At 61.0% G+C, this 20,442-nt stretch overlaps 1 protein-coding gene across 3 annotated transcripts; it reads left to right on the plus strand.

Annotated features, from left to right (window-relative positions):
* The first annotated feature begins 374 nt into the window (after positions 1–374).
* On the plus strand, positions 375–16,391 carry PPRC1 (peroxisome proliferator-activated receptor gamma, coactivator-related 1). Of its 3 annotated transcripts, XM_027908152.1 has the most exons (14): positions 375–825; positions 6,959–7,099; positions 7,232–7,387; positions 7,819–7,935; positions 8,304–11,037; positions 11,442–11,495; positions 11,857–11,917; positions 12,271–12,356; positions 12,498–13,296; positions 14,735–14,908; positions 15,081–15,144; positions 15,328–15,449; positions 15,601–15,752; positions 16,045–16,391. In XM_027908152.1, exons 2-14 carry the CDS (start codon positions 7,040–7,042, stop codon positions 16,146–16,148), a joined length of 4,683 nt encoding a protein of 1,560 aa, XP_027763953.1. In that variant the 5' UTR covers positions 375–825; positions 6,959–7,039; the 3' UTR covers positions 16,149–16,391. The 3 variants fall into 3 exon arrangements, with proteins under 3 accessions (XP_027763953.1, XP_027763940.1, XP_027763945.1); XM_027908139.1 differs by lacking the exon at positions 375–825 and having other exon boundaries at positions 5,931–7,099; XM_027908144.1 differs by lacking the exon at positions 375–825 and having other exon boundaries at positions 5,931–7,099; positions 7,235–7,387.
* Positions 16,392–20,442: the final 4,051 nt, after the last annotated feature.

The following is a 20,442-nucleotide window of genomic DNA, read 5'->3' on the forward strand; positions in this document are numbered from 1 at the left end:
TTTGAGGGCGCTGCCCCTGGGGTTTGGCAGCTTGGGAGGGGGAGCGTTGTTCCCAGACTCCCGGGGGTAGGTGAGGGTCCTCAGGGCTGGGGGGCGGCGCGGGGCTGAGGCGGCCGTCCGGTCCCCCTCGCCCGTGGGGGAGGCCAGGGAGGTGCTCGCGAGGATTTCCACTCGGGGGGACGAGGGGGACACACCAGGCGTGTTCGGCATGGAACAGAGCTGGCATGGGGCTGGTGCTTTTTTGATGCCTGGTCAGTCTCCCAGCCCAGGGCACCGGGGGAGAGACAGCTCCAGGGCAGCTGTGGGTGGGAGGGAAGGGGCCAGGCAGGGCCAGGGGGGGGGAAGGAAGAAGGTTCGCAGCAGCGCTTGGCACATGCGGGACATGGTGGCTGGCGATTGCTGCACCTTGTGCAGGGATGGCAGGAGCTGCCAGGCAGGAGGCCTGGAGCTGCTCGGGTCTGTGCTGTACCCTGTGCGGGGCAGGGATGTGATGGCACCCGTGGAGAGGCCTGGGGCCGGAGAGACGCCAGGGCAGAAGGAGCGGAGTGCCATCCGGACAGGGTCTCCCTGGGTGCAGCCACCCCAAGTGTATCCCACCAGGGATCCTGCCCCAGCCGCAACTGGTTCTTGCAGAACCCTGCACGACACCTGGTGGGACAGAGCCTGGCATGGCCCCTGTGAGGGCAGGTGCTTCTGCTGCCCTGCAAAGATGCAGCCCCAGCCCCATGGTGGGAGCAGCAGCCCGGGCTGACCAAACTGCCTGGTGGAGCCTGAGCCCCCTCTCCTCTGTGAAGAGCCAACACCAGCCCATCCACTCTTGCCTGGGTGGGACTCACATTCCTGTTCGATGAGTGTCCTCCAAGCATCACAAGGGTTTGAGCTCTCTTTTGCAAGCTATGCCCATTAGCTTCAAGCAAGCTGCCCACCCTGGGTGCTGCACAGGCTGCCCCAGGCGGCATCAAGCTGTGCCTGGCCGGGGAGTGGTGACAACACAGGGAGGGGAGCCAGGGATGTAGTATGCGCATTTTCCTTTCTGCCTGTTGTTTGTTTTCCCTTGTAAACCAGCAGGAATGCCTGGTGTTGGCCTGTGCCTGGAGAGCATCCCTGCTGGGGGTTGTGCTGGAGAAGGGAGGTTCCTGCACATGGGATTCCCTCTGGTCACACCACAAGGACCCCATGTGCGGGGAATATGGTCCCTGGGCAGGTCCCACGTCAGGCTAGGCTTGCTCTGTGAGAAATTGGCCTTGTGCCACAGAGTTCTGCCACACACAGGGACAGAGGGATTAGGCAGGTCACTGCATGCCCTGGATGTGCCCCAGGGAGCCGACAGGGAGGGAGAGGAGGGTGCACAGCAGGAGGAGGAAAGCTGTGGGGCTCCAAAGGGGAACATTGTTCCACATCCCTGTTGGCAGGTCCTTGGGTGCTTGGCCATGGATGGCCTCTCCTCAGGCCAGTGGAGAAAGAAATAGGCATTTCCAAAGTGACTTGTTCCTTGCTTTAAATGTGTTGCACTCAGGAGCAGCAAAGCGTCCTCCAGAGGGGCAGCCCCTCCTTGGCCACAGAAAGCCTAGAGCACTTGCCCAGGCTCCCCTGATTCCTCCGCAGTGCCAGGGGCAAGTGCTAGCCTGACAAACCTGTTACAACCAGCTCAGTCCCCTGTGCTCCAAGGGTGCACCCATGTCCCCCTGTGCCATCACGTGTTCTCCAGTGCTCACACGGACCCCGGCCCTGGAGGAAGACATGCTGCATTTGGCCAGAGTGCCACTGAGAGGCTTGAAGGTGCTATGGGCCTCATTGGAGGAGAAGGTGGGCAGCTTCCCTGGATGAAAGCAGGGAGGAACAACCCCTGCCAGGCAGGTGGTGACGTGGGATGAGGTTAAAGTCCCTTGTGGCACAGGTGTAAGGAAGGAGAGCAGCAGGATGAGGCTCTGTGTGTCAGACGTAGGCCAGTTTAATGACCAGGCACACAAGGCTGAACAAAGAAGCTTTATCCTGTGGATCCCCAAGGGAGTCTGGCCTGGGCAGGTCTGTGCCCCAGGGACTGACATAGAGGCCAGGACAATTAGGTCCTGCCAGGCAAACCCTGCACTGCAGAGCTTCTGCCACATGTCTGTGCTGCACCTGTGGTGCTGTAAGCAAATCCCTCAGCTCCACGAGATGATCTTGCCATCTGGGAGCCAGAGAAAGAGCCACAGGAGATGACATCCCCAAAGGGACTCTGGGCTTACTGAACAGAGGGTACTGAACGGGCAGGCCAAGTACTGTGCACACTGGTCCACCCTATCCCTCCTGAGGAGCGGGGCTGGACCACAGCTGTGTCCAATGCGCCGAGTTTTGAGTCCCTCCTATATCTCACGTCCTCCAGGCGATTTTCTGTGTGCCACCTCTGCACAGCAGCACAGGCACAGGCAGTGCCTTGCTACCCAGTCCTGTTCCACAGCTGTGCCAGAAGGCTGCAGGTCAGCTCACGGTGCCCATCCCGCCTTTCACTCCCGATAGTTCTTTTCCGTTTCCCCGTGCCCGCCACGCGTGCGTGTCACCCCCAGCAGTCCCGAGCGAGGTTGACCCCAGCGGAGCACCGATGGTTCTGCCGCCCAGGCACCTCCGGCACGGGGCAAGCCCACAGCCGTGAGACGGCCCGCGGGCTGGAACAGCGCTGTCGCTGATTCCCGGCAGCCCCCCGGGATCGGCGGGGGCCCACGCGCCGGCCGTGCCCACGTGTGCGGCAGAGCCGCGGGAAAACCCGCGCCCGCCCCGCCCCCAGGGGGCGCCTCCCGCCAGTGACGCCCGCGCCGCCCCGCCCACCGCGCTGCGCGTGGCGGGGCCGATCCTCCTGTCCCCCGCCCGGCAGAGACATGGCGGCGAAGCCCGAGGCGCTGCCCGCGCTCAAGATGGCTGCCCACCCCCCCCGTGGCCCGGCATCCCCTCGGGCCCGCGTCCGCCGCTGGGCGCGCGGCCGGCCGCGAAGGGGTGCGCTCCCGGCGTGCCGCGCGCGAGGCGGGGCGGCGCGGGGGCCGCCGGGAGCTGTAGTGCGGGGGGGGCGGCGGTCACGTGCCGCGCCCGGCAGTGGCCGCGCCGGGAGCGGAGGCGCCAAGATGGCGGCGCGGCGGGGCGGAGCGGTGCCCGCAGCCAGCGGGGCCAGGACCGGCGGCGGTGCCGCCGCGGCTGCTCCGCGGGGTCTGGCGGGCGGCGGAGCCCTGCGCGAGCCGCCCCTCCGCGCTGGCAGCCCCCTGCAGGTGAGCGGCGGTCGCGCGCGCCGGGCCGCGCCGTGACACGTGGAGGCCGGGGCGGCTCCCGCGGCGGCGGCACCACGTGTGCCGGGAGCGGGCCCGGCGCGCCGGTGGCGGATGGGGGGAGCAGCGCGGGCCGGGGGCGCCCTCGCCGCACACGGAGTGGGGCGCCCCTTCTGTGGGCCGAGGAGGGGGGTGTCCGGGGCTCTCCCGCCGGGTGGGGCCGTGGCGGCGCTGGGAGCCCCCGGGAAGGGGGGGCAGCACCGCAGTCCCGGCACCCGGCGGGGCTGAGGGGGTCGGTGCCCGCCGTGGGAGATGACGCCCTGGCCTTGGGGAGTGGGAACCGGGGTGACGCCGGGCCAGCCATTCCCCCGAGGTCTCCCCATCCCGGCGCCGCCCTGTGCCACCTGCGGCTGCGGGGAGCGGGGAGGGGGCGGTTTGGGACACCGGCACCTGCCGGTTTCGGTGGAGGAACCTAGGGTGCAGGATTTGGTGTGCTCCGGGGAGGGAAGGGTTCCCCGAGCCGCACCAAGGGGTTATACCTGGGAAGCGGGGCTTTATCCCCGGGTAAGTGGCTCTGCCTGCGGGGCAGATCTGGGGCGCGGCGCTGTTGCCGCCGCCGCTGCTGTCACTGGCTCCGGTGGGACCTGGCGGCGCCGGGCTGGGCGCTGGGTGCGAGTGCGCTGCTGTGTGGACGGGGGGGACCCGGGGACGCCTGCGTTCTGCGTTTATTGAGATTTCGAGGAGCCTCGCGCCTCTGCCCCCCTCCAGGCTGCTCCTGCGTGGTCGAGGGGCTGCGGAGGAGACCCCCCCCCCCCCTTCCCGAGCCCGCACAGCGGGATGCCGAGTCCGTCTTGCCCCTCCCCGACGCGGGCAAAGTGGTCGGCGTGCGGGGAAGGGAGGTGTATTCCCCGCCTGGTGCTTCCCGAAAGAAGCTGAGGAATCCGGGGAGCATCCTCTGGCTGTGCCGCGCCGGCCGGGCGGAGCCCCCCGAGTTCCCGGGCTCTCCCCGCGCCCTTCCCGGCTGCTCGGGCCCAGTGAGAGCAACGCTGGCAGCCAGCCGGGGGCATGGCCGCCCCGTGCTCGGGGCGTAGCCGCAGCATGCCGGGCACACGTGTCACCGGCGGGAGCCTCGGTTTTCCCTGCCAGGGAACAGAGCAGCAGGCGCAGTGTCCCCTGGACAGGGTGGGTGCCGCAGGAGCTGGTGGCCATGCTTAGGGCTCAGGCCCCGTCCATTGCAAGCCGTTAGCTCAAATCCCAGTGCCCCACGTGTCCAAGGCCTGCTCTGGGGCTGTGGGTATGTCCCTTCTCCCTGGCAGTGCTGGCTGCTTGGACACAGCGTGGCCAGACCTGAAGCCCGTCCTTGAACGTTCCCGTGACCCTCTTCCCTGCTGTAAAGCAGAGAGAGGGAGCACGGGGGGTGCCTCTCCTGAGTTAGGGGTGATAGAGGTGTCTGGCAGGGAGGAGAGTGAGCAAGGGCACAGGAGCAGGCTGGGCTGGTTCATACCCCCGCCCTGACGCACAAGCGATGCTCAAGCAACGAGAGCTTCAGGAGGTGCCGGCCCCAGGTGGATCAAAGGGAGTCCTGGGGGAACACAGCCTGGCTCGCTGGTGACTCATGGCTGTGGGACTCCTTATTGCAAAGCGCTGAGTCAAGGGAGTCGAAGAAGGCTTGGGAGACTGTCCTCCCTCCCCTTCCAGGCTGTGGGCAGGAGCTGCGGGAAGAGGCCATTTGAGTGGGAGGGTTTTGCTTCCCTCCCTCCAAACGTCTAGCGCTGGTCATGGGTGGAAACCTCTTATTAGATGCTGCCTTTGGGGAGATCCAGCCCTGTGGCTGGATGGGTAGGGTCATGCAGCCCTGGGGGTGTCCCCAAGACCCCCTTGCCATTAGCAGGCAGGAATCAGCTGGCCCCTGTGTCCCTGGGCTGCTGAGGCTCCATCCTGCTGGCTCCTCTGGTGGCCCAGGCGCCTCTGCCTGCCGGTCACCGCTGACTCAGGGCTGCACGCCTGGCGCTTGACGGTGCTGGGCGTGTGAGCCTGGATGTAATTCCCCGCTCCTCCCAGTATCTGCGTGAGGATTGGCCGGGAATCACAGCCAGGCTGCGCCTAGAGGGCTGCCAGTGAGCTCTGTGCTGGGCTCTGACCAGCAGCCAGCGCTGGCCGAGGGAGGGGACTGGAGATGCTGAGCGGTAAAACTGCTCCGCAGCCTGATCTGCACGGTGGGGTGGTGTCCTGGTGTCACTGGTGGACTCCGCTTCCAGGCAGAGGGCCCTGGGAGAGGTTGGCCCAGGCTGCCGAACTGGCTGCAGAGCCCCAAACCACTCCAGGCTCCTGGTCTTTAAGGCTGCTGTGTCACAGGCTGGGGAGATCTGGGATGGGTGACTGTGGAGCATTGCTGTGGGTTTTTGGGCTTTGATTCCCAGCCTGTTCCTGGGATGCCTGAGTTCTGGAGTTGCATGGGGCTCCTGGCTGTGCTGTGGCCAGAGGTGCCTGCTCTGTCTGATTGGAACAAGTCTTTGGAGATTTCCAGGGACCAGGGGTTTGGACATGTGGCTTTAGCGCTGCCATATTTTAGGAAACACCTATTTAGTGAAATGCCTGCTCTCCCTCTGGTGCAGTTTCCTGCTTGCTAGAAGAGGATTTCAAAGTTTGGGCAGGTCCTGTAGAGGGACAGGGTGCGTTTTGTCCTGCATGGGCTCAGGCTCATGCAAGCAGCAGTACCTGCATGAAACACGGGTGAGCTGCATCAGATGAGCATCCCCCAGGGTCTGGCCGGATTCTCCGGGTGCTGCTCCAAGGGGGGGAAGACAACTTGCTGCCTGCTCCCAGCCAGCTTTGGGAGGGAGATGCTGGCGACATGCCTACGCTGATGCTCTGCTCTGTATGTCCAGCAGCTCTGCTCAGCCAGGGGCTGCAGCCCCTGCCCTCACCTGGCATCTGGCTTTTCATGCCTTTTCCTGGCCTTCCTGCAGCACTGGACATACAGTCCAGTGAAGGCACCATGAAGTGTAGTGTGACTTTCTGAAGTTACTAAGCATTACTCAAACATCCCTGGAGGTGGCTGAGGAACTGGAAAGGATGCAGGGCTGGGAATTTGAAGAAAGAAGAGTAACAAAGCTGTTTCAGTCCTGGATTGCAGGCACAGAGCATGTCCTCTTGTAGCCTGCAGCAGAGGTGTTGGGATTGGGCTCCAGCAGTGACAGCTGGCTGCATCCCTGTTGCTGACTCCTGCACTTTTGTTATGAATTTCGTAATGGTTTTGGGCTTATCTGAAGCGCCAAGAACCGGAGCTGGGGGAGCACGTGACAGTCCGTGGGGTGGCGGGAGCCTGCCTGTTCGCTCCCTGTCCCGCATGAGCAGTGTTTGGTGTTGAGCAGAGGCTGGGGCTTTATCAGTTCACCTTTTCCAGTCACGCAGCTGCAGAGTGGATCAGGCAGAAATTTTTGGTGTGGAGGCATCCCAGGAAACTGGATGCATCTTTGGGTGAAAACAGCACACCACTTTGTGCAGTGGAGTGGATACTCCCAAAGCAAGAGGGAATACTCCCTGTGCCAGCTTCTGACCTGTAGCTGTGTCCCACCGGCCTTCCCTGCGTGTTTGGGGCACAGGAGTCCTCAGCTGTGGTTTGCAGCATGGGCTATCAGGAGCCTGTGTGTGCTGTGGAGGAGATCAGCATTGGTAGTGGCACTGTGCGAAGTGTTTACCTGGCTCCCCATGCTCCTCAACAGTGCTTTTCCCTCGAGGATGACTTGAACTTAACGTCGTTGGATGCAGAAACCATCTTGGAGGCTGAAGAGATCCTTGGGACAATGCAGAACTATCTCGACTCCTCTGTGATCTCCATCATTGAGGATCTCTCTCTGTGCGAGGTGGGAGCTCACACGTGGGATGTGGCCGGGCTGGCTCTGACTGTGACATGGGTGGGGGTGGCAGCAATGTTCCCCAGGGCCAGGTCTTGTGGCTGTGCCCCATCACACTCTGAGACTGCCCCTGCTCTTTAGCAGAGCAAGGTCTGCCTGGATGTGCAGAACGAGCTGTCCTTGCTGACTGCCATCACGGAGATCCTGGACAGCACGGATGATGAGACCCTGTCCCCCTTTGACACCATCATGGATGCAGAGCTGCTGACCTCGCCTCGTGAGCGGGAGAATCCCTCGGTGAGTTGCAGGGCGGAGCCAGCCTGACCCCAGAACCTGTGGGAAGATGCTCAGGCAGGGCTCTTCTAGGTCCTGGCATGAGGGTGTCCTGAGGTGGTAGGACTCTTGTCCCCAGTAACCTGCGATGCTTCCTCTGACTAATAACATGAGAGAAGGGCTTAACCAGGCCTGGACACCCCCAGGGCTCCGGTGTAGTCCTGGGGGGCCATGCCTTTGCTTTGAGTCTTGCTGTAGAGCCAGAGATGTGCCAGAGGCTTTGGGGGGCAGCACATCCCCAATCAGAGCTGCGCCTGCTGAGGGTGAAACAGGGCTGAGTTTGCTTCCGGGCTCTGTGGGGTGAAGAGCGTGGTCACTGTGGGGCTGGGGGTGGCCTGTCCCCTTCGGCAGCGTAAACCTGCCCCTGTCTCATCCTCTGTCCGTCTCGTCTCCAGTTTCAGAAGTTTCTCACCTTGTCCCGTCCATTGCTGGAGTGTGAGAGCCCTGCCCTGGAGCAGCCCAAGGCTCTCAGGCCTCTCAGCAGCAGCAGCAGTGTCTCTGTGATTGGGAAGGTGAGCACCTGAGCAGCGGAATCTGAAGGAGCAGTGTTGGGATGGTGCTGGGATAACTGTCCCTGCTGCTGTCCCCAGCCTTAGCCTTCCTGCCTGGCAGAGGCATTCTTTCCCAGAAGCAACGCTTTTGTAAGGCATCAGTGGCAGTAGGAGTAGGGTCTGCCCCAGGTGGTGGGTGCTGGGGACTGGGGATGCTCCCATAGGGGTGGTGGGTTTCCAACTCTGTCGTGTCATACTGGGAGGGTCAAATGTGTCCCAGCTTTTTGTCTGCCCAGGGACTTTGCTGTAGCAGACCCACAGTTGTCTGTGCCTGGGGGAGTTCTGGTGAAGGCCCAGGAGCTGATGCTTGCTGTTGTCCCCCTTCCCAGACTGACGCTGACCTGGCCTGGGACTGTGCTGCTGACGGCCTCGAGGACACAGTGCTGCCAAAGAAGCAAGTCTGCAGCACCCCGAGAGTGGAGAGGAAGGTGGGCTGGCATCGGGCTCGAGAGCAGCCCTTGCCACAGCGCAGTGATGGGGAGGAAGAAGAGGAAGAAGCTGCCTTGGGTGTGGAGCTAGACAGCAGCATGAAGGCTGTGGATTTCTGTGTGAGCGAGGCTGGGGCAGCACTGGAGGATCACGAAGACCCCTGCATCATCAACACAGGTGATGTGTCTCTGAGTGAGCTGGTGAAGTCCATGCACCCGTACTGCCTGCCCACATTCACTGTGTGCCTGGACCCTGAGACTGAACCCGTGGCCAAGGAACTTCTGAGCAGTCCGGTCTTGCTGGAAATAGTGCCTGACGAGGGAGAGAGTGTGGAGATCCCTGTGGTCCTGCAGCCCTTGGCTCCCAGCTCTCTTGATCTGGAGCCCCAGCTCCTGGGAGCAGAGGAGGGTACAAAGGCGTCAATCCCAGAGGATAGAGAGGAGCTGCCAGGAGCTCCAAACCAGGAAAGTGGAGTGGAGAAGAAGGAGGAAAAACTGCCTGGGAAAGAGCCCTCCTGCACTACCCCAGAGGGCACCTCCTCACCGGAGGCAGCAGCACCTGGAACCCGGAATCCCAAGAGCAGCTCCTGGCACAGCACGGAAGCCACAGTGGGTGGCAAACGCGAGTGCTCTGAGAAGGGACGGGGCCGTGAGAGAGCAAGGAAGAGTCGGAAAAAGAAAGCAGAGGACCAAAGCAAGCAGGCCAGGCCTGGCAGAGACTCTGTGGCCCACCGGCTTCGCTCTGCTGGCTCTGGGCAGCCCCCGGGCCAGCTGGCCACCAGCCGGCAGCGGGCAGCATGTCCCTCTGTCCAAGTCTCAGACTTCCTGGCACAGCAGCTGGAACGAGCCCGGAAGGAGGGGCAGATAGAGCTGAATGCCGAGCGGGCACCACAACCCCAGGGCAGGCCCCGGAGCACATCAGGGACCTCCCTTCCCAAGAAAGCGCAGCAGGAGCTGCAGAAGGTGCCATCACCAGAAGCGGTGAGCGTAGCCCCAGAGAAGAACAAGACTGCGGTGCCTCTGGAAAAGACCACACCAAGCACGGAGAGGCAGCCAGAAACTGCATGTCCCAGCCCGACGGACCAGGCTGAGGGCCAGGGAGATGCACAGACGTCTGCTGGACAGAACAGTGGGGTCTCAGAGGCTGCCTCTCAGCTCCTTGAGCAAGGTGTGCGGTTGGAGGCCTCCCAGAGCCTGCCAGCAGCAGAGCCGAGGGAGGGCCTGCCCAAGGAAGCCAAACCCAAGGCGCTGAGCCTGCGGGAATACCGCATCCGCATGCTGCACCGCCAGTCCAGCGCGGGTGGCAGCCAGGAAGACAAGAAGCAAGTGGCCGGCAAGTGGCCCAGCGTCCCTGAGCCTCCAACAGAGCTGGCAGAGATCCCCTGCCTGGTGTCACCCTTGCGCTCTGCCACTGAGGCAGACAGTGCTCAGGAGGGCTTGGAGAAACCCGCCAGCCCCACTGCTGGCCCTTCTCCTGCTGGCAAAACTCCCACTGCTCTGGCTTCAGCTATGGCACCTGCCACGGCTCCACCACCCACAACACCAATGCCTTTTGCTGCACCAAACGTGCCCCCGGCCGCTGGGATGGCCCCTGCCGGGATGCCGCCAGCCCCTGCTGGTGCTTATACCCTTTACCCACCAGTGCCTTCCTGGCCCTGTTTTAGCCCCCCGCCCATGGGCTGCCACGGTTTGCCCCCGCCACCCCTTGCTGGCTCCTCCAGTACTTTTCACATGGTGCCTGGCCTCCCACCTCCAGCCATGGCCTGGCCCCCACCGGCTGTGCCACCCCCACCTCCATTTGGCCCTGGTGGCCTCTATGGCCCAATGGGGTGGGCACCACCATCCTACTGGCCAGGAATCCCCATGCCACCTCCGGTGCCTGCCCTGGCATACAGGGACCCCAGAACAGCAGCGCAGGCTGCCACTGCCTTCCCAGCTGGCAGCCACCCCAGCACAGCCCTCCTGCATGGGCAGCCTCCTGCCGCCCCTGTGCTCAGCTGCCCGGAGCCACCGGCCTTCCCTGCCCAGCCCCCTGCTGCCCCAGCCACCGAGATGGGGGCTGCTGATGGCCCAGCCAGGCCAGCGACCAGCAGGGTACCGGACTCCAGGAGGCAGGCACGGCTGGCAGGGGAGAGCTCTCTCCCCAAAGCCCCTCTGGCTCCAGCCCAGCCTCTGCCAGCCCCCTCGGTTGCCACTGCCCAGCCCAGCCGGGTCCCTTCTGCAGCACCAGTCCCCCAGCCTGCCCCAACTCAGCCTCCAGAGGAGCTTCAGGCTGTAACCCCCACCCAACTCCCAAAGGCCCCTCCAGCTGTCATCCACTGCCCTGTGGAGGTGTCCCCTGCCGCTGGCCCTGCTGGGGAGTCCCCTGACACCTGCCCCACGGAGAAGACTGTAGGGCCAGGCAAGGGGACAGTGGAGAGAGCCCTGCTGGAGCCCAAGGCAGCTGCTGGGCAGGAGCTGCCTGGCCAAACATCAACCTCCCAGGCTGCGGCACCACCACCAAAAGCAGGTCAAGAGAGCAGCCTGCCCAACAAGGCGCCCACCGCGCGGCCGTGGAGGCACCAGCCGCTCCTCAGCCCGGCACAGCCCCGTGACAGCAGCAAGGACATCGTGCAAGCCTTCATCAGCGAGATTGGTGAGTGGGAGGGTTGTGGGGCCATGAGTTGAGTGTCACCAGCCAGTGAGGCTGCAGTGCTCCTGGCAGCCCATGTAGCAGAACCAATTCCTGGCACTTCTGGTGGTGAGGGTGGCAAAGCTATGCCCATGGGCCTGCAATCTCTTCCCAGTGCTCTGCCTCCAGTGGATGGTCTGGGCTGGCTGTGCCCAAACTGGTCCCTCCTGGTTTTGCAGAACTGTACGCTCCTGCCCTTGCTGCAGGAGGCACAGAGCTGCTGCAGGCTGTGCCACTGCTTCTCCTCCCAGGCACTTGCCCCATCATCAGGGAGGCTGCTGCTGGGGGAGGATGGGGTTGGGATGCATCCCTGTGGTGCCAGGAGGATTTTGGCTGACCTGACTTGCTGTGCTTTCTCTCTGGCCCAGGGATTGAAGCCACCGACCTGTCCAGCCTGCTGGAGCAGTTTGAGAAGTCTGAAGGTGCGGATGCAGCGTGCCGTCCCTTATGGGGCTCCCTCTGTGCTGTGCCTGCCTCCCTGGGCTGCCCGTGCTCCCTGTGATGGGGTGGGAGTGGAGGGGCTGCGATGTTGCTGCCTGTGGGCTGGTATTACTCTGCCCAGATGCCTTGTCCTAGGGGTGTTTCTGCCTCCGCATCCTTCTTGAAGGTGACCAAGGGGGTGGTGAAGAGTGTCTAAAGGAAAGGGGATGTGCAGCTCCTCTCTGCAGGAAGCTGGGTTTGGGATTCTGTGAAATTTCCCTCTCTATACCTGGAGTGTTCTGTGTGTCCCCTGCCCTCCAGTCTTGGCCTCTCACCATCCTCACCTACCTGCTCTCCTTTTAGCCAAGAAGGAGGAGACTCCTGTGCAGCCCCCCGAGGACAGGAGGCCGACGGGGAGCTCCGGGTGAGTACCAAAACATGGGCAGCTGGTGCCCTAGTGTGGAGCCTGGCGAGTGCGGAGTCTTGCCTTTGGTGGGGGCATGGGGCAGCTCTCAGTCCTGACAGAGTGTGAACTGTACTGTGTGTACCAGCCCAGGAGGGGATGAGCTTTTTCCTGGACTGGGGCCAGAGCTGGCACTGAGTGGGAGAAGTGGTGATGAGCATGACCAGGCTGTGCAAGTTCTGTCTTGGCAACTCTCTTGGACTGTCAGCCTCCTTGGACTTGCTGTTGGTGCAGCTTGAATGGGTGCCCCAGGTGTGGGGACTGGGGCTGGGCTTTGCCTGCCACATTTGACAAAGCTCCTTTCCCTTTCTCAGGCCTGAGACCCAGCAGGATGGACAGACCCAGCAGGAGAGGAAGCCCCCAGATGGCCTGCATGCCTCTGAGCTGGCCAATGTGGCAGGTAATGAATACCTGGGGCGAGGCAGGGGAGCCCATGGTGTCCTGGCAGCTTGGGGAGTGAGGGAGGCCTGGCCATGAGGGAGCCCAACTGGGCAGGTTGCATCGAGGGGCTGCTCTTGAAAGCCTTCTGGTACTCTCACAGGCCTCACCCCGCCAGCAACGCCTCCCCATCAGCTCTGGAAGCCTTTGCCTGCTGTCTCGCTGCTGGCCAAGGCCAATTCGCCTGGGTCTGCACCCCAGGAAGGGTCCCAAAAGACAGCCAAGCTGATGAAAGCCAAGTCACTGCCCCCAAACAAGATCCAGGGGAAGAGTGTGGTGCTGACCCCCACCGGCACAGCCCCCAACCACGTCTGCTCGGGAGACCACGACTACTGCATTCCAGCTGTGGCACAGCCGGAGAGCAACAGCATCCCTGGCACGAAGCCCCCTGCCGAGGGTGGCTCCCGCTGGAATGTCAAACGCCACCGGGACATAACTATCAAACCCATCTCCTCCTTAACCAAACGGACGCTGGACCAACCTGAGCCCACCCCGCCAGCCCCCCCTCCCACTGTGGGGCCCATCCAGGAGCCTGTGGGGACAGCCTGCCTAGCCCCCCTGGATTATCGGACTACCATCCCTAACAAGGCCGCCACCAGGTGCAGCAGTCCCCCCACCTCGGTGCTCCTGTCTCCAGCTGCATCCCCATGCCGGGACCAGGAGGTGAGGACTCCCAGTGCCCAGCCCAGCCATGCTGCTGCCAAGAGGTCCCTGCGCTGCTACCGAAGACCCCAGGACTCACCCAGCCCCTCTACCGACAGCTGGAGGGCTGGCCGGAGCCGTGCCAGCCGTTCCTTCAGCTCCAGTTCGGATGGAGCTAGCGAGTCCTCATCTTCATCTTCATCCTCATCCTCCCGATCCCGGTCACGGTCGTTGTCCCCACCCCCCAAGCGGTGGCGAAGGTAAGCTGTGCGTTGTTTGTCGCTTCTCTTGGGGCAGTTGTCTGGTGGCTGATCTTTTGCAGGTGCCCAGACACCTTTATGGTCCTACTTGATGGCTTTTTGTCCTTGTGGCCCTTCTGAAGGGGTGCCTGAAGGGACAGAGACTGTGGGAGCTGCTGTGATACCCTGCCTGTGGGTGTCTGGCTGAACTCCACGTCTGAGCAGGTGTGCCTGCAAAGCTACCACTGAGCCAGGATTCCTTATTCCTCCTGGAACATGAGTTCTTGGCTGCATCTTGGCTCTTTGTTGCGTTTTCTGGGGTATTACTGCAGGTGTTGGTGTTTGTGAAATGGGGCTGCTGCAGTCCTAGGTATAAAAATGAGAGGAGCTGCAGCAGAGCTCTCTGGGGAGCTGCTGGAGGCAAGCAGGGAAAAACCCGTCTGGCTTGACTGCCTCGGGGCTCCCTGTGCTCCTTATGAAGGTGGCTGTGTAGGGAAGTGGGACAGCTTGGTCTCTGTGGGACACATTTGTTTTGGAGTCCTTGTGCATCTGAGTAAAGCACAGCCTGTCCCAGCTGGGCTGGGAAGCACTGGAGCTGGCTGAGGGTATCTCTTGTCCTTTCCTGGGCATTCAGCCAGTTCTGGAGACATCTCTGGGCGTGAGGGGCCTTTCCAACTAAGACCCCTCCACTGATGGCCAGTAAATGCAGAGGCTGGAGCTGGAAAGGACAGATATATAATGCCATGTCACAGGGTTGTGCAGCTTGGGGACTGTCAAGTGAAATGTCTGGCTTGGCTTTCCAGCAAATGCAGATGGCCTAGTGCTGAGAAATGTCCTTGTGGACTGTGCCATCCTGACTTGCTGTGCTTCAGGAGAACATGTGGTAGTACCAGGCAGCATGCCTTGCCAGGCCTGAGTTTGCCTATGGCAGGGACCACCTTTGGGCAGCATGGCTGGAGATGGACTGTGCTCCTGGCTGGAGGCAACACAGCTTGATCCCAGAGAGGTTTTGGTCTTGCTGCCCTTAAGCTCTGCCAGACCTGGCCAGAGAAGCTCTTGCAGTCTCCATTCACACTGCTGTTGTGTGGGATACAGATGTGATGGCTCTAGTGCCATCCTGTGCATGGTGTGGGGCTCAGCACAGCAGTCCCAGCCCCTCCTGGGCCATCCTGGTTTCAGTCCTGTGCTTCATGTTCTTATGGGACTATTTCTTGCTCTTCACAGCCTTCAGTGAGCCTGCTCCCTTTTTCTGTGGTGTTGGAAGCCAAGTGGAGCACCATCTCTGTAGTGCCGCCCTGGCTGTCTTGGGCAGAGGTTTCCACAGTCCAGTTCATCCTGGGGGTGGGTCCTGTCTGAGTGGGGTGCTAGATACTGTGGGGAGGATGGAGGTGTTTTTCACTGCTGGAGCCTCGTGGTGCTGTCCATGGGGAGAGCTCAGCTCTGTCTCTCCTTCCCCCAGATACCGCTCAAGATGTTCCCATAGCTCCTCCTCTCGCTCCAGCTGTGGGTCATGCGGCAGGTCCCGTGACAGGTCCTCATCCTCATCATCAACATCCTCCTACTCGTCCAGGTCCACATCCCACAGCCAGTCCCGCTCCCCCTCACCCCGCAGGAGGAGTAACAGGCGGAGAAGGTGAGCGTGGCCACCCTGCAGGACTGTGAGTTCTCCCCAACCCCTCTCCCAGCCTCTTGTGTCCTGGGCAGGAATAGACTCACTCCTTCACTATCTCCCTTGTGTTTGGGATCACTCTCCTCTGACACCCCCATGATCCCGTAGCTCATGTGTTTGGTTTCTGCCCTGCCAGATACAGTTGGGATGCACAGGACCACTACCAAAGGCAGAGGATCCTCCAGAAGGAACGTGCAATAGTGAGTGCTGGAGGGCTGGGAAAATGGGGCTAAAGATTTGGGGGTCCACACTCACTTCAGAAAGCTGCGGTGATGCATCATTGCTGGGAAGCCCTGGCCAGGGCATGGTGTGGGGGGTGGCTATGCAGGGAGGGTGCTCTGTGGGAGAGGTCCTACTCATGGATGGGGCATCCCTGTCCGCAGGAGGAGCGTCGAGTTGTGTTTATCGGCAAGATCCCCAGCAGGATGACACGGTCAGAGCTGCAGCACCGCTTCTCTGTGTTTGGGGACATCGAGGAGTGCACCCTGCACTTCCGGTCTGAGGGGTAAGAGCTGTGGGGATGTGGGTCAGCCCCTTCCCAGGGATGGCTCCTCTTGGCCCTTTTCCTATTACTCAAGGGGGTGGTGCAGACCAAGGGGGGGACAAACATAACTGTGTTGCTGCTGATTTCCGTCCTCCTTCTTCTCCGGTGTCAGGGACAACTATGGCTTTGTCACCTATCGCTATGCCGAGGAAGCCTTTGCTGCCATCGAGAGTGGGCACAAGCTGCGGCGCCCAGATGAGCAGCCCTTTGACCTGTGCTTTGGCGGCCGCCGGCAGTTCTGCAGGAGGAACTACGCCGACTTGGGTGAGTCGTGCAGCCTCCACATTGAAGGATTGGCACCCTGGGTGCCTCCTTCCCGGAGGTGTAGGGGGTCCCCATCCTCTTTGTCGTTCAGGTTTGGCAGCAGGGCCACATCCAGGCCTGTACTGAAGAGAAGTTGAATGGGGGCTCCCCATCTCTCCAGTGCTGTGATAGAGGCCGGCCCATCGTCTAGACGGGTCTAGATGCTGTCATGTGAAGCAAGATGAGAAGTTTGCTGTGAGGATGGGCAGAAGTGTGATAGTTGCTCAAGGCAGATTCTCTCCGTCTCTTCCAGATTCAAACCGGGAGGATTTCGACCCGGCTCCCGTCAAGAGCAAGTTTGACTCCCTGGACTTCGACACGCTGCTGCGGCAGGCACAGCGCAGCCTGCGGAGGTAGCAGCAGGCAAGGCGGAGCACCTGCCCCCGCTTTTATACTCAAATACAAAAGGCAAAAAAAGTATGGAGAGAGAGAGAGAGAGAGAGAATGATACGGGGTTTTTAATAAAAAGAAAAAGGAAAAAAATTTGTTTTATAACCAATATTTAAGGAGGATGGGTTGCTGGCCTTTAACTGGAGGGGCCCAGGCAAGTGGCAGTCCTGGGCTTGCCCCAGACATATAATAAATATGGATGCCCAAACAGCAGCACTGCTTTGTCTCCTCCTTTGCATGGGCCATTCTCAGGCATGGACTCAGGCTGTGACCCTTCAGGACCCCAAAGGACTCTGCTGTGGTCTGGCCCTATGAGGCATAAAATGGTTGGGGACTGGTCACAGGAGTGGGGTGTCTGTGGAGAGTGGGGCAGGACTGCGTTCACCGAGCCTGTGACTGCCACTGTGACAGCCCGCAATGGCCTGGCACGGGGTGAGCGCCTCTCTGAGGACCCCTCCGCCCGTCTCTTGGGCTCTGCTGGCTGGAGGCAGTGGCACCCCGTGCCTCCCAGCCTTCTTATGCCCACCTGCACCTCCCGCCGTGCCCACGGGGGGGCAGTGCAAGATCCTCCACGGCCGCTCCCTGGCGCGGGCCGGGAACAGCGGCTGGAGCCCCTGCCCGGAACTCGGGCTGGGCAGTGCGCCCCCTGCCATCCCTGCCTGTCCCTTTCGAGCCCGCTCCTTGGCTTTGCTCCAGCTCGCCAGAAGGAGAAGGATGTCTGACATCTCATCTCTGGGTTTCCCCTCAGGGAGAGATGTTGGTGTGACTGCAGAGAGGTTACAGGCAGCTGCAGTGGGATGGTGCTTGGCAGAAAGGAATGGACAGTGATAGGGATGGATGTGTGATACGTGTCCAGGCCCTTCTAGTGCACTGCAGCTCATAGAGGGAGAAGGGTGATTGAAGGCAGCCCCCAGGAGTGTGTGCATGGGCCAACTGCCAAGCATCTTCCCTGCACCTTGCCCAGAGCCAGCAGTGCCTAGGCCCTGACTCCTGTTCTTGTGCTGGCAATTGGGGAAAAGCCCTGCCTTGGGCTGCTCCTGGGCTGGGACAAGCCCAGGGATCCCCTGCAGGTGGGGCTGAGCCAGCAGTGCTAATTGGGAGCCCTGAGATGGCACCATGGCTTCAGGACTGGGTCAGGCTTGGGCAGGGTGCAGTGGTGCCAATTTGGGCCCCCTCTCACACACCTGGGGTAGGGGAGCTTAGAGCTGCCCAGCTGGGCTCTGCAGAGCTGGGAAGGGAAGAGATGGGCAGGTGATGAACCTTGCACCAGGGTTCTTCACAGTGCCTGGGGTGGGAGGAGCTGTGCCCACTCCTCTAGTGGGAGAGCAGGGAAGGGAATAGGGGCAGTAAACCAAGGGTGGGGTGTCCTGTGCTGTGGTGCAGGATGGGGGGTTCAGATAAGCTGATACTACCACTTGGATCATGCTCAGAGCTCTGAGGCCCCTTAAGTTGTGCCTGGGATGTGCTGCAGCAATCTTATGGTCTGGGATTAGCCCAGGAGTTGGTGCACATCTGTGCCCTTGCTGCTCCCCTGGATGGAGGAAGGTGCTCCTGCTCCTGCCTGCGCGCTGAGTGACTCACGCTGCTCCACAGCTCAGCCCTCGGAGGCCTCTGCAGTACCCAGGGGTGCGGGGTGCAGTGGGGCTGCCTCCAGGTGACCCTGAGCAAGCTCCCACTCTGTCCTCTCCTGCTTGGCCCTGGACTTTGTACAAGGGAGGGTCCAAGGAGGCAGCTGCAGGCAAAGGTGCGAGCAAGATGGTGGGGAGGTGGGCAGGGGGCTGTTAATCAATAATGCAGCTTTTCCCAGGGACATCAGCTTGGCAGGAGGGGGTGACAGCCAGGACCTGGTGGGGACCTGTGAGGAGGATGTGCCCCCCCCTTTCTGGGAGTTCGTGCTAAGCCCTGTGGCTGCAGAGCACCTGCAGCCCCTCTCCTGCCCAGGGCAGTTGGGCCAGTGGTGGTGCTGACCAGCATCTTCTTGGTCTTAGAGCTGCCTCAGCAGTGCTGAGGATATGTGGATCCAAGCAAGCATTACAGGGAGAGCCTCTGTTCAACAAGCTGCAAAACCACCCTCAAGCTGTAGGCTGATTCCAGTCTGAGGAAAGGCTTGCGTGCCCTAGAGTTAGACTTGTTTGTACAACAGCTTTAGGGGGTCTGAAGCTTTCTTTACAGCCTTTCCTCAAACCTGTGGTGCAGCTGTGGAGGCAGGCAGGAGTGTCACAGCAAAGGCAGAGTTGGGCACAGAAGGTATCTGCTTTCAGAGCACCCCTTTGACCCCTCGGGATATGCTACCACATGGACCTGAGGTGTGCGCATTCAGGCAGCCCCTGCGAGCAGGGCACCACCCCAAATGTGTGTGCTGCTGTCTGTGGCATGAACAAGGCTGTGTCCTTGCATTCCTGGGGCTGGGCTGCACGTGGTCCCCTCTCCTTGCTCCTGTGAGTGAGGAAAGGCAGGGTGTGTGAAAGCGTTTGTGTTGCCAAAAGAATTAACACCCTGCTGTTGTGCCCTATAAATCTCCCAAGTGTTAGGGGCTGGCTTTATCCCTCCGTGTTACAGTTTAATGGTTTCCGTTAGCAATAACCTGGCCCTGTGTTCTGGGTTATTGATTTAAGGTCTGTTGTGGAGGGTGTGAGAGTTGCAGAAAGGTGTTTTCCTGCTGCCCAGCCAGTGGCAAAGGCACTGTTGCAAAGGGGAGGCAGGAGGAGTGCAGGAAGTGGTGCGCAGCCAGCTCTCTGGAAGCATGGGTGCTGGCAGGGGCTGTCTGGAGAGTATTGGGGACAGTGGCAAGGAGCAGCACTTGGAGCACATCTCTCAGTTGTCCCAGCAGCCAGCAGGCATGGCTGCAGCTGCTGAGGTGACTGTAGCTGCCATGGTAGCATCCCCTGAGTTCTAAGAGAGATGGGGCATGCCTGCCTTTGGCACTTGTTGGAGTTGCTGCCTGCATAGGTGGTCCCTGGCTCGATGGCAGGCAGCTCCATGTGCCTCCCTGTGCCAGGCAGAGCACCCTGCAGCACTGCAGACAGCCCAGCTCGGTGGTTTGGACCTGGAACTCCCAGGGCACAGCTCTGTCTCAGCTCTCCTCTGTGCACACTGATAGGTAAGTCCTGCTGGTGGCTGCACCGCTGGCCCAGAACAGTCCCCTCGCAAATACCCTTTGGAAGAGATTGTGGTGCAGCTCAAGCACAGCCTTTGCCCAGCTGATAGCAGCAGTACCCGTGGGGGTTTCCTAAGCCAGAGGCAAGCCAGAGATGAGGAACAGAGCTGGGACTTTGTAGGAACCCCAAATCCTGAGAAGAGTCTCTTGAAAACAAATCCACTTCACCCAAGGCACACGGTGCGTTTAGGACAGCCAACCTTCCTTCTGCAAGCAGCAGCATCCTCTGCTGCCCACGAGAGGCTCTGTCCAGAGCTGCAGCAGCCCGTGGCTGGATACTACACAGAAGGTGTTTTCTGAGAGGTCACTAAGAAGAGCTGGGATTTTCACTCTGTTTCTCTTCAAGGCACTCTCAGCCTTTCCCCTTCTGTTCCTGCTGCAGATGCCAACCTCCTGCATTTGTCCCTCCCTGCACCAGTCCCTACCATGTACAGTTTTCTGCTGGAATAAAATTCTAATGGATTGATGCTGATTTCACACCTTCCTTCTCCCTTTCCCTTTTCATTCCCTCTTGCATTAGTATGTCCTGAATGTGATGTTCAAGCTAGAAAGCAGCTAGAAGGGCACTCGGATCGGTCTTTCATTGTGGGTAAAACCTGGAAGATGAGGGGCCTGTGCTCTGTGCATAAGCTGGTTTGGACCCCATGTGCAAGAGGCAGTGGGGCAGCAGCACTTCTTGCACACCTCTGCCTGGGGCTGAAGGCTGCATGGCTCTTGTCCCCATTGCTTTGCAGATCTCCACATTTTCCCAGCAACAGTAGAGTCCTTCATCTAAGGAAAGGTTATTCTGGGACCTTAGAGTTGGGTGAGAAGCACCCACATTGCCGTGAGGTGGGTGTGCTTTTCCACACTTAGGGTATTCACCCTTAAGATGTTTAGCATACTCATCCTGAAAGCTGACAGGGATCCCTGTGAGGAGAGGTGCCAGGCAAGAACCTGGCTCTGCAATGGTCCTGGCTCTTGGCACCCATTCCCTTCCTTGGAGCCAGCAGTCCTTGGGATTCAGACTGACTCAGAACACCCGAGAGCTCAGAGCTCCTGACCCAAAGCAGAGGCTGCTGCTGTGGCATGTCTGTGCCTCCCCAGCCTGGATTCCCTCACAGG

This window comes from Empidonax traillii, unplaced genomic scaffold, assembly GCF_003031625.1.
Source record: "Empidonax traillii isolate 1590-97213 ecotype Southwest subspecies unplaced genomic scaffold, ASM303162v1 scaffold27:size3997909, whole genome shotgun sequence".
Classification (NCBI taxonomy): Eukaryota; Metazoa; Chordata; class Aves; order Passeriformes; family Tyrannidae; genus Empidonax; species Empidonax traillii.